The 13,919-nt window shown below is 44.0% G+C and overlaps 1 protein-coding gene across 1 annotated transcript in view; it reads right to left on the reverse strand.

Moving 5' to 3' along the window:
- The window catches only part of DMRT1 (doublesex and mab-3 related transcription factor 1), a 64,300-nt gene that overhangs the window by 23,341 nt on the left and 27,040 nt on the right, over positions 1–13,919 (reverse strand). Inside the window, exons 3-4 of the mRNA XM_040090060.2 lie at positions 11,665–11,948; positions 2,191–2,353 (exon numbers count right to left, since the gene is read on the reverse strand). Of these exons, the coding sequence (XP_039945994.1) occupies positions 2,191–2,353; positions 11,665–11,948 (447 nt within the window). The remainder of the gene's footprint in view (positions 1–2,190; positions 2,354–11,664; positions 11,949–13,919) is intronic.

Raw genomic sequence — 13,919 nt, forward strand, 5'->3', positions numbered from 1 at the left:
ACGTGTGCAGTCAATACTCTGGGGAAATGACCCACCCTCTTTCATACATAGCATCTATTCAGCACTCACATAGGTGACAATAAAGAGGCAACAAATTTCCAACCCTCTAAGGTCTGAGAAAAGCACCAGAAGAAATATGTAATGGAAGACTAAATCAAGTATTTCCTAGGGATATTATTTTGTCTGTAGACAGAAAAAGTAAAAACATCTCCTCTGAGAACATACCTAAGAAAAAAGAAGATGCTTCTAAGAAGCCTGCTGCTATGATCCTGCTTGTGGGTTCAAATTTCTTCCAAAAACATTGGTGCCTCTTTCACCCACTAGTTCCCTGCTATGGAAAAACACTTCTTCAGAGTCTAGAAAATGCTGTTTGATCTCAGTAAATTACATCTCACTGCTTGTCGGTTTCTGATTGATGGTGCAACTTAGGGAACAATATCTGTGTGTGGAATAGTGTCTGGAGAAGCAGTCAGGGATTATTGAAAATACAGTATTTATGCAGTTTAAAAATCAGTGGAACATTACGCATAATTTTTTTCTAGAGTGATGAAAAATTACTGAAGTGCATTTGGGAACAAAGGGTATAAGGTCTTTTGTCTATTTTTAAAAACACTTGGCTGGTAAGACTTCTTAGTGAGTTAGTAGTGATGGATGCAAGAAAAAGTGTCAACTGCAGTTGAGCATAAAACCAACTGCTCCTCCGACCAATGGGCAGAAAGGAAGACGTCACTGTTCAGCGGTGGTTAAAAATGAGGGAATAAAATAAAGTTGAAGAAAAGAGAAGGAAAATGAACCAAGGATCACTGATTTCTCTAAGCCATTTAAAACTACTGGAGAAGAAGGTTTCATCACACCCTGTATTGTTTCTTCATCTATCCAACACGTCACAGTTGGAAGACTTTCAGAAACAGCCACTATGAAAGAACAGCCACCTCCTCAACAGAAATGATTCTGGAGTTAATGAATACAAGGGCTCAGTGCTGACTTACACGCGCCACAGGTATAACTTTATACGCACTTCACCTTCCAAAACATTATCTGAGGTCCTGTCATGACAAAACCATATGGCACAAACGAAACAGACACCAGGACTTCAGCTGCAGAAAGACCATGACTGACAATTATGGAACCTACACAACATACATCCTTCCACCAGACAGAAAGAGGAGAAGACCAGCTGGAATGTAGAAGGAAAGAGGAGCAAATGAGGATGGATGCTGTTATCAGTGCTGTGACTCTGAACTAAAAAGCCAAACAAAAAGAACCCACTGAAACTTGGCAGGTGTAAAGCAAATGAAAAAAAAAAGAAGTTCCACAGACCATTCAATTTAAACTGCCAAGTGCACTGATTGGTACAGAGAAACAAAACTTGTGAAAAGCTTATTGTCCTGGCTCAGGATACCTTTGCATGCTGGAGAGTGTGAAGACTTTGTTCTCTGTTTCTCCTACTTCTCCAGCAACAGTTACTGACCTGATTCAGTGATGGAGAGGGAGCTCAGTGGAGTTGGATTACTCCAGCAGAGCCATGTCAACACCTGTGTTAGCACTGTCTGCTACAGGAGTAAGGGAACAAGGAAGCGTGAGAAACACTGTCAAAACTACAGGGTAAATTCACCAGTGCTGGAAATTACTGTGCATTACATTAATCCTTAGGAGAGCCTGAAACACAATACGGAAAGGAAGATTTATCTGCAGTAGTTTTAAATTAAGTAACACGGTATGATGAGTTTGAAATAAAAAAAACCAAACAACCCAGAAGTAAGTCTGAAAAAGGCTTCATTACAAGGTTGGGAGGCAGGTAATTCCCCCATGTGGTTTGGAGAGGATAGCAAAGACACCATAGGATGCCTGTAGAAAAAAATCACAGCATTTCTGAGAAGAAAGGTTAATCTGAGGTTAGAGCAAATATTGTTATTTACTCTTGTGAGAGAGCCAGGTGGTAAGCACCAAAGACAGCACCTCAAGTGCTGTACAACTGAGGAGACACACTAAGTGTAGGACTCCTGAAGCATGAGGCTTCTGAGACTGCCTGACTGTACACTATCAGCCTTACTTTGCCACCACACTGCAAGCCTTCCAGAAATCAGCCACTATCTTTAAAACAGCTATTTTATGATGCTTAGCTTCCTTCCCAGCAGCAACCCACACCTCCTGGGTGCAGGATGAAGGCAGGGTGGTGGGTGCACTTACCTCTCGCTTTTGACTCCGAGGCAGAGGGAACGTCCTCAGAGGACAGGATTTGGGGAAGGCACATGGGAGCTCCTACGCCCTGTCCCAGGTAGGAAGCAGGTGGGTAGTAGGAACACATGCGGTACTGGGAGCTGACAGCATGGTGTCTCTCCATGCCTTTCACCTGTCAGGAGAGATAAACGCAACAGCAACCTGTGAAAGCCGAGCCCCAGTGTCATGGGGGCACCCTGCTATCCCTCCCCTGCACCCCTCCATGGCTTTGAAGGAAGTCACAAGTAAAATTCTGACATGCTGGCCTTGGGTTTTTGATTTGGCTTCACAGGCTTCACAGTCTGCCCACACTGACCCGCCGCAGGTGGTGTGGTATGAGATGTGACCCAGCAGCAGCAGCAGCAGCAGCAGCAGCAGCACACCTACGCCTGTTTTATTTTGCTACAGATGGAGATGCACCTGCACACAATCAAGTACTCTTCACTGCAAGCAGCCTCTCACCCAGTCCCCAGCTTATAGCACAGACAAGTGTATACACTTGGCCAGTGTCAGAGGTGAAGTGTCCATCCAACTCCTACACCTTCCCAAAGACTGACCCATCTCAGACTGGTGGTCACTGCTCTGCCAGGGACCTGCTGGGTGGCTAAGGAGGACAGTCCTACTGACCAGCTCTCACAGAATATGCTCCACACAGAAAAACCAACACAGTTTTTCTCACAACAGTGAAAAAAGCAAGTTGTGTTTAGACTACACAGGAGGCCAGTTGTGAAGCCACAACTGGACACCAGCCAGCAGGTCTGGCATGTCAGCACAGCACCCACCAGATGCTCCTTTTCCTTTCCACAGATTACAGCAAAGAGGCAACACTTAGAAATCAAAGTTTATCCTACTCCAGTGCTCTGGTATCATCACAGAAGAGGTAATACTCTCCTAAATTTGTGTTTTATGAAAGAACTACCCACTACTATTATTTGTTACAAAGCCCCACAATGCAACGTGGCCTCTGTGCTCCAAAAGTGCAGCCAAACACTTCACAAGATGAACATTTTCAAGAGGAAAGGTCACACTAGCTGGTTACTAGTATGGTAAGTATGCTAGGAAGTGAATGACTGAAAGATGGAAATCTTCTGGGCAGCGACAAAACATGAGTTGTGTACTGCTTACAGCAGTAGCAGTGCCAACAATAATGCACATCCAGCTATGCCATTACACAATGTCTGTGTAAGCAGACATGCTTGACAGCCTTTTCAGCGACGTCCCACCTCAGGTCTGCGTGCTCCACTGCGGCTCCCTTGGGTCCCAGCCAGCTGTGCCTGGAGCGCTGACCCTCAGCCCTACCCAGGCGGCAAAGCTCAGAGCCAGGGAGCAGGGGAGGCTGGGTGTGAACCTGCTGTTCCAGACGGCTGCTCCATGCCAGCAGACCTACACGGTCTGGTCCTGACAGCAGGAGCCACGAGCACCTCCCAGAACCACCCCAGAATGCAGTCACCCTTTGTTTTCCAAGGGTCCCTGAAAGAATTCCATGTTCCATTTTCATATGCTTAGCTACAAATAATGTGGCCTGAGCCACATCAAATCCCGCTGGTGTTCTCTGAGGCACATCTGCAATGAGATTAGGTGCAGAGAGAGAGAATGGTGGCTGTTCACAGGAAGCAAAGTGCACCTCTGCCTGATTTTTGACAGCAGCACCGTTGCATATACTTGCACATGTACCGAGGGACTCGCTTTTAGCTTGTGAAAGTTAAGAGGTTTTCTACTATAAATTAAAGCAATACTTAAAATTTTTGTTTTTCTACCTTCATGTGCAGAAACAGTTCAACACACACTGAAGTTTCATCAAGAATAAACAGTAAATTGCTCTTCAAATATTTAATGAGTCATCCTGAAGAAATCTGAACTCAAAAGAACCACTGACATTGGTTCTCATCTTCTGACAAAGGGCACTCTCCTTTTTGGAAACAAGTCTCCCTCAACAAAACCTTGCCTCTGTACAATACAAACTGCCCAAAAGCACAGTCCAAAGGGCATTTTGAATCTGCAAATCTGCAAAGCTCTGGAAGTACTGGGGAAAAAAAAAAAAGTTAGCAAACTCCTCTCTGACTGTCGTGTTGCACACAATCTTCCCTTGGTGGGGCAGGGCAGCATCCACAGACCTGACATCTCCTCACTTCTCCCTTGTGCAAGGCCATGTGTCCAAAGGTACAACTGAGAAAAGGCTGCCTGCAGGAGACAGCATTATTTCAGCTGTAACAAAATGGAGGGATCACTCCCTGGCTCGGACTCGATCATGCGCACATCTCCCCTCCCTGTAGAGTGGGTGCAGTGATCTGCCTCCTTTCAACACTTCTTTCAGGGGTTTTCTCAATTTCTTAAAGAAACAACTCACCTAAAATCCCAAGATGCGATGAATTATTACTACTATTATTATTATTGTGTGGTAGCTGGCTAGCAAGAGACATGTTTTATAATCTTATTACCCACACCACAGTTCGACCGACAGCCAGAGGCTTGGCTCTGCAAAGAATAGGCTGTGTATTAACCAGTGAAGAAAATCTGAAAGCTTTTGGTTTTGTTTTATTAATCTGTTTAGAATCCACACCACAGTAAATCTGAACCATAAGGTTTCCTTTTTATAGTGCTTAGCAATCCTATTTTACAGTAACAATAAAAAAACAACCAGCTGTAAAAATTCTTGACCTTAGCGCTGCATTAAAAAGGGGTTTAGGAGACCACTACCTCATGAGAAGGGATATATTAACTCCCGCAGTTCCGTGGAATCCTTGCAGGTTTTTGGGTGCCAAAAAGGGAGATCAGGACAGCCTTGGGGAGGCCTTGGAATATTCAGATTATTTTCAGCCTGGGGGAGTTCAGCTTTCCAAATGCTACAGTCAGGTACCAGGTTTGGGATCCTGTCCTAGATCCTGTCCAGGTGGAATGCTGGCATCATGCAGGGATTACAGGATGAGAATGCCCGGCCTTCTGGTGTCTTCTGCCTCCCTTGCCCCTTCCACCCCTCCAACAAAGCTGAGACAGACATGAGCTGGATCAGTCCCACAAACCACTCTGGTTTGTATCACTGCAGGCTACACGCCAAAAGAACAAGATGTAGTTTAGGTGAGCAAGAGCTGTGGAAGGGTAGGTCCTAAGTTGCTTCCCTTCCAGCCACCCACTGTTTGTGCCCTGCTCCAGCTGCAGGATCCACCAAGTACCTCTCAGACTTTAGCGGGAGACACATATCACTGGAGCAGCAGTCGGCCTGTGCAACATTCGCACGTTCCCCTAAATTGTACAACACCGTGCACACTCAGTAATGTTTTAACAGATGTACTGCAAGCAATGGTGGGATGCTTACAATTCATGAACAAATAAATATGGCCTGATTGGAAGGCCATGAGTGCATTGGAAATTCTTTCCCTGTGCCTTGAGAAGCCACTGTGAGGAACTGAGAGGCAGCTACAGTTTTCCCCTGCACAGATAAGCTGGAAACAGGACTTGTTCATCACTGAGCAAAATGGTCGGTGCAGCCCCCCAGCTATGTCCAACAGCGACAGAACACATAGCAAAATCCAGGGAAAACATGAGGAAAATGCTCTTGCATCAGACCATTCCTGTAAAAAACCTTTCTCAACAGCTGGTGGAAGAGTACGTAGAGCCAAGCTCCTCCTCCCAAGCTTCTGGAACATTTCTCTACATTTCTTCATGGAGAAAAAGCTGAAGAGGGAAGGTGGCCAAACCAGAAACAGGACAGTGTTAAAGCAGGCACCAAGTGGTGACTCACCTCTCTAGCCTCAGAGATTAGAAAATGGTCCTGCCCTTCCCACGTATTTATTTAGCCAAAACATCACATGTGTAATTCTTTTATTTGCAGAAGCTGCCAGACACAATCTCCTTGTGAGCACACCAGTGTTATTTTAGCAGTATCACACTTTGCAGTTGATCCTGACTATGGGGCTTGTTTCCAAGAAAGACAAACAGGAGGAGGTCATGGATGCTACTCCTGGGTGACAAGGGCTGAAAAAATTTCAAAGCAACACAGAAAATCAAAGTGCAATCCTTCAGCTCTGACGCTGGCATGCCACATGATCTTGGCCAAATCACTTTACCCAGGATTTCCATCCTTTTATATCAACTATGACTCAGCAACAAACTTACCAAGCTCAGTAATTATGGCAACACAAGAGAAACTTAAAAGTTTAACACAGCCTCCTCCTTCCGTCTTGATATTAAAATCAATTTTAGTGGACATAAAATTGCATTTGTGTCATTGCTTGCAAACAGAATTCACAGGCTGGTTTTTGGCATGGGCAAGAAGGCATCCACTGGGCAATAAAATGAAAATTCAGGCAACAGTAATCTCCCCTTCGTCATGTGTGAGCTGTGAGACTGCGGCAAGTTATTCAAGACTTCCCTGCCTCAGTTTCTGCAGTTATAAACCAGGTTTCCTACAACTCTCCCACCCTGCAACGTTACTGCCCATGTGCTGACCCCTCACAACTACTGTTGCACTCATGCTGTCCAAGGTGCCTCATTCCAAAAACCAGCTAAGCATGTTTTCCAGCACAAGGAAAAAAAATGAGTCTATGATACCCTGCCTTGACTTACTTTGATTCTAGCATAGAAAATACAAGACACATCTATATCTGTCCCCCCTTGATAGACAAACTTAATTAACCTTTGCTATTCTGTTCCAACCTATTCTTTTAGACAAAGGCAGTGACCCATAAACAATATGTTACCATCAGAATCTCAACTGCAGTGACACCTAGAGATATAGCCCTATCAGCAGTATTGGAAAATAAACCACTTAGATTAGCTCCTCCAAGAAATATGGATTGCATTCATGTCACACATGAGCTGTCAGAAACATTAGGATACTTTTAGCATAAATCTGTAGTGTGAAGGGTATGTTATGAATACAGTATATAACTCACTGCTTACACATAAAATTGGGACTGTCTTGGGTGACTTGCACAATGTGTATATACTTACACACACACACACACATTTTACACTGACTTCTGGAGACTAAGACTGCAATTTCTATAAGAGAGAGAGGCTTTCTGGAGGAAAAACTGGGCCAGAAAGCAGAGGCAGGTGGCAGAAGTTGGAAAGAGCCATCTCTCTTTACTAGCAAGTGGTTATTCTTCAAAATCCTAGCTGTCCTATTACAGCCACATTCTTCTGGATTTAGTAAAAGAGAATTTTTTCAAGTTCAGTACTTCTAAGAAATCCTTAAAAAAGTTTCCTCCATTAGCAATACTAAATATTTAGTTTCCAGATGGTAAATGTAAATACCACATTAGAAAATAAGTCAAAATTTCCCAGTTTCTCACAAGCAGTTATTTTTGCTCTAAAGTGGTGTAAGGAAAGAACAAAAAAGTTGAGGTTCTGAAAGTGAGAATACTGGTTTGCCAAGAGAGGAGAGGGTGAGGAGAGGATGGGGAGAGGATGGGGAGAGGATGGGGAGAGGATGGGGAGAGGATGAGGAGAGGATGAGGAGATGATGGGGAGATGATGGGGAGAGGATGAGGAGAGGATGAAATTCTGAAATGTGTCCAAAAACCTACACACCAGCCTTAACCTTTCCCAGGAGCAGGATCCCTGGAGTTACCTGAATAACAGAAAACACAGCCAGTGGTCCCTAAGTGTGGGGCACATTCTGCATCTTGATGATTTTTAATGGTTTAGTTGTGTGAACCAGAAGTTTTAACTTTTTTTTTGGATGATGTTGATTCACAGCAAGTCCAGATTAGACTTTTGCTGTGGATCACATGCCAGCAGTTTGTGAGCTTAGAAAATCAAGTCTGATCAGATTCAGATGTGTCCATCAAGGTTTTACTTTTCTGTGACAGAAGAGGCTGCAATCACCCCATATTCTCCTATTGCAGTGAGACCAGTTTCAGAAGCACCAGCTTCCAAGTACACCAACCACTTTTGTTGGAAAACTGATTTTTCTGTTAATTGGATGGAATGCACACAAATTCCCATTGTAATGAGCAATTACAAGAGCTTCAAGGGAGACTCCAGATGCTCACACAGGACTGGAGTGAAAGGAGAGGTACAGTAACCAACAAATCTGCTACATTTCCGACCAGCCTAGGCTTGTTTCTTCCTTAGGCGCAACACCAGACATATCTTATTATCTGCTAGAGCTGGCAGGAGCAGCAGAATATAAATGACCCACGGAGTCTCAGCCAAAACAATAATCTTCATTATATTTATCAAATCATGATAGATACAGCTTCTGGTGTGACTGTATATAGATGAAGTATACCTACAGAAAAATACATAAAATATTTGCACCTTTATGAATCCACTCGAGCACGCCAGCCTCTGCAAAGAACAAAGACTAATGAAATCTGACATTAATCTACATTAAAGATTCAGCGATTCAGTTTATTTGCCAATGCTCAATGATGCATTAATCCTCATCTCATCCCACACACACTCACATGTTTCCTCCCTGGCTATTCTCTCCCTTGCTCCCTAAATTCTGAAAACAGCAGACAGCTGGGCTGCCCAAGGCCTTCCTTGTCTGCATCCCGAAGTTAGCTTACCTTAAATATGCAATTCTCCCTGTGGGGGAAAGTTTATCTAGAATCCGTGAGCCTTCGCCAAGTGAGCCTGGAAAAGCCTGGTGTCTTGTCTACCTAGCTTAAACCAGAATGCCTTCCAGTGAGCACACTGGTGACTTCTACCATCAAAGAAACCCTCCTGTGAGCTCACACCTTAGCAAGCTGCCCTAATTTGGTTACAGCAGGCACTGCCCAGCTATGATTCTGGCAAAGAAACAAAGATCAAAAACTTTGATCAAGACAGTATAGCAATACAAGTCAGATAAGAAGATGCACTCCCAGTGGAGCATGTGAAAAATAAATTCAGTCAGTACAAGCAGCCCAGCAGAAGTCCCTGTGCAGGTTAACAGCTATGTGTTTCCTCTGAGGAGGATAAGCATGCACAGGTTTACCAGCAAAACCTCTTGAAGGTGTAAGTAAGATCTGATTTCTCTTTGAGGATCATGCTTTGAATGAAACTTTCCTTTAATTCCTTACTGTGCTTGATAGAAAAGCTCATTAGTTATTCATCCTCCATTTAACGCTATTTCTGTGATCTTCCCTTGCTGATAATGTACATGAGCAGAATCGATGTTTAACCATGTGCAGCAACTGAGACCTTGTTCCCCTTACAACAAACAATCTTCAATGCCACACAGGGTTTTACAACCTCAGCATCACTGCACCCACTCCCATCAAATGTTTTCTAGCCTCTCACTAAAACTTTTTATGAGTATTTGTGCAATGTTACGCTCTTGCAAACCCTATGACTCAGAACTCTTCCAGAAGTAACAAATCTATTTGCAGATCACTCTGAGAAACAGAATGTAAGCTACGTAACACTGACCTTGAACTACACCTTGCCCTACTGCAGAAAAGTGGGCCTGGTTTTAGGACACTTAGAAGCTTGAGGAGACATCAATTCTGCAGGCAAAAAAGCAGCAGCTTTATTCTCCCTGCTCAGACATCTAACCAACCATTTATCCCCTGAGGCACAAAAGGTCTGCTCTGGAGAAATCAACATCTTAGATGTCGTAGATAATTAAATTCACATAAAGGTGAATGGATCCCAAAAGAGACATCCACAGCTTTGAGCCTCCTGGTGGGAGGAAAACTGTCCTTTTTGACAACAACAGTGTTGTTTTTTCCTTACTTACCTCTTCAAGATCTCACTAATTTGAATGGCCTTAAGCAGAAGTTAGTTACTGCAGGGCCTGAAGAGAGGAATTACGGAAATCGTGCAGTTGTTTTTATTTCTTTAAGGACTGTCAAAGGTTCCACAAGCAACAGGCGATCTCAAAAGTGAGACACAGACTCTTTAAGGCAAGATTTTTTATATAAACTACAGTACATGACAAAAGAACTACGAGGACACCATATCTTCATTCCAAGGTTTAACATGTTTTAACATACTCACATATGCTCTTCCTCAAACACTATGTGCTAGGTGAAGCGTGGGACTAGCAGCCTGCAAAACATTATTTTCACAAGGCAAACATTGCCAACCCTTCATTTGTGTTGTGATGGTGTCTCCATGCATCAGCAAGCTAAGTGCTGCAGATTCTCGAGAAGTAACCTTCTATCTGAAATATCCTGCTATACTAGGCTAACCCAACCAACCAAAATGAAGGAGTTGAAAAATGGCACTTGGCACCTCACCCCATTGCCACGCACAGAGTTCTGTAACTGGCCTTGCCTAATTTTCCCATTGGCCTGGTGATTGCATTCATAAGCTGGAGACGTTGCCATCAGCTGGAAAGATGTACCTTCATGTATCAACACACTGAGGGAAGAAAGCTCTCGAGGTATGCGCTTGCACAGCAGAAGACAGAGAGCTCTTTATCCCATACAGCTGTGCTCATGGCAGAAGAAGGGACACAGAATAGTGCTAAATGCTACAGTAATTGTAATCACTCTGGTGTTAGTTTCAGCTCCGTGGTATCAAAGAATTAAAAAAATTTGGAGCTGGTCTCTGTGCCAGATAGACCTGGCTAGAGAAACTCTGTGTCAGCAAACAGGATAACCTATCTGTTCACTTACACAAAGAGGTTTCGGCGGGCATTTCACTGTTGAGTGGTTTCACAATACAACCTCTGCAGAAGCAGCCTGACCTGTCCTGATGCTCTGTAGAAGAGGTCTGCCCTCTCCTGTCCTTACACAAGGGATACAGGCATACACAGACTCGGAGGGCACAGCCTCACCAGTTCAGTCTCAGACAGAAAAAGCATCTCTGCAGTCCAAAACCAAACAGTCCCAGAGCCACTGAAATGTTTCCACTCTGCCAAGAATCCCCCACCATTGCTAGATTTCCTCTTTTTCCAGTTTCTGACTGCTACTGAATTGTAGGCTACAATTATCAAGTCCTAGAGTCAGAGGGCCTGATTTGCTTTATACCCTAACGAAGTACAGAGAGCTTGCACATTTCAAGTACTGCCCAAAACCTGAACTACACAAGTCAAAATCACAAGCACTGGAGCTGCCATTGCCAGAACACACAATGAGCAACACACAACATCACATTCAACAGACTGCAACCAAACCTCTGAACAACAGCATCGTCTCCTGGGTCACCTCGGGCCTCAGATGTGAAGCATAGTAAAAAAACCCATGTTTCTGAAGAGCAAAGCCTGCCAGAAATTACACCTGAGGCTCTCAGGATGTTATGCTGGGCAATTGAGTTGGACGCTTTTTCTGGAAAACAATTCATAATCTACTGTCATATAATACAGAAGATAAAATCAAGTTAGTGCCCTTTGTGCTTGTGGCAATTTATCCATACTATTATCACCGTCCAACTATGTAATTGCTTTTGTTATGCTGCATTGCAACCACCCATTTTGTCTAACTTTCTTAAAATGGGTCCTAATGCCACCCTGGAACATGATTCTGGTTTTTCACTACCATGAAACCAGCAAAGAGGAGATCATACCTGCCACTGTTTTCCTGACTGGCTTGGCATGTATGTTGCTGGGAGACTTCGAAGGCTGTTCTTCATGGCTGACCCTACGATTGTACCCCCTGTCTCACTTGAGGAAGGCTCACTGGCCACTGCCATCTGGTACTGGGAGTAATTGTACAGGTTGTTGTAACAAGGATACAGGGACGGCTGGTAAAAACTGCTGTAGTAGGCCGAGTCCACAACCAACTCAGACGTGCTCTCCAAGGGCCCTCTGCTGGGGATGGAAGGGATGTCCTGAATGAGCATCCGTCCCTCTGGAAAATAAAAATAAAAAAAAGACATTATCTTTCACCTTCTAATGACCTACTACTCCTCCCAAAAGCTGGATAGAGAGTGGTAAATAAGAAGAGGTCAGAGCTGAAAGCTAAACATGGTTGAGTGTTTGGTGGAAACTCAAGTGGACCAACACTATTCAGAGTCCAAGACAGCGACCTACACACATCACAGACTACAAAACAGCAGACAAAACCAACTGCAGGTTAAGACAATGCTCCGAGTCCTCAGTTAGTGTCAACTGATGAAGATAACGATTTACATCACCTGACTTTGCAGTCCCCTACTGCTTCTTAACCTGTAACAGTGTGCCAAGTCCCTTGTAACTCTCTAGAAGCAGAAAGAATCTAGCTACAGAATGACTCCTCCCAGCCAATGTCCTGAAGGTGAAGAGGACACTTTCTGAACTTGCCTCTAGGAAGGGCAAACAGCCACAAGACAAGAGAAGCTGCAGGGGGCAAAGTACCACAAGAACAGCCAAGGTCCCCCAAAAACCCACATGCTACCTGTGAGCAAACTCAGTACCTTGCTGTGTCTTCACAGCCAAGTTAATCTCCTGCACCTACCAGAGTAGAACAAGATCCCATACCACTAGCAAAAGAGGAAGAGGAGAAAGGTGCTCATGACTTGCCGTATCCACTCTGGAGTGCCTCCAGACCAGGGCATAGCTGGCTGCACTCCCCACAGGCAAGGTCTGCCTCCCTGTCATTCCCTAAGATGGGGATGCTTCTCAGACAGTGAGAAACCATGATATCCCCACTCCACTGTCAACCAGTGCCTTGCAGTACTTGCAAACATGAAAAATAGAAGGTGCTTGCTGGTGTTATTGTACACCCAAGCTCTCTCTCCTACCCGGCACCAGTTACACTGCTAAGTCAGACACAACAAAAAACTGCCACAATCTTATATATACATTTAAAGGGAAGAAATCAAACATCCAAATCCCTCCATATCTGCAGCCCTGGCTCTAGTTTGCTTGTCTGTGACCCTGCCTTGTACCAGGTCTCTGTAAGGAGGCCCTCTTCTCCCCATGATGTTGCCCAAATGTTTTGTGGAGAAGAAGACAATGGCTTAAAGTATATGGATGAGCTCCCAAGAGCTATTGGTATGGACATGAAGCAGCATGGGCAACAGGCACACAGGAAATAACAGCCTTAGGAGACATTTCAGACAGGCCTAGTTTGTTCTGGATCTTTTTCTTGGTGTACCGGTAGGAGGACTCTGGCGGCATACCAGCCTCTCTGAGTCATGATAACAACGTCCAGGGTACTGTGTATTAGCTGCATACTAGATCCAATCATCAGTTTTATCAATTATTGCCATTTACAATGCAATTCTGTTTCACTTCTTCAGCTATAATGAAAGCCTTCTGCAATCACGGATCATCTCCTTCCAGGTCACTAAATTATGCAGTGCCCCCATTCAGTTCTTGCTGACATTCTGTTGACATCAATGAACTATTTATTAGCAAAGACTGTTTTATGCTTCCTGCACCTGATTTTTCTGCAGAACCAAGTCAGCTGGCCTTGTTTATCAGGAGTATTTCTCAAATTTGCACACAAAACAGAAGTGCCTGCAATGCCACAGAAGACTTTTCATAATTTTTTAAAATTGTTATTATTCTGCTTCTGGGCAGGACTCATAGATTTTTTTGTCTGTGTCTGATAAAATCAGAACACAGATCACTGGCACAGCACAAGCTTGACTACCCTCCCTAATTTTACCTCTCAAATAAGGCTGCATTCCAACTGCTCTGCTTTAAATGTTGCAAAATGGAAGCCAAATGCAAAATCCTCCAACACATTCCTTGCAAGGATACAGATCTCTTATGACAGAGACATGTAAGGCAGTCACCTGCTGAACTCCTCACAAGGCTATGTTATGCTGTACAAATGAGTGATTTCTTCTAAAATCTCTTCATTGTCTTTCAATTTACAGTGCATCATTAGAAT

The sequence above is a fragment of the Hirundo rustica genome, chromosome Z (assembly GCF_015227805.2).
Source record: "Hirundo rustica isolate bHirRus1 chromosome Z, bHirRus1.pri.v3, whole genome shotgun sequence".
NCBI lineage: Eukaryota > Metazoa > Chordata > Aves > Passeriformes > Hirundinidae > Hirundo > Hirundo rustica.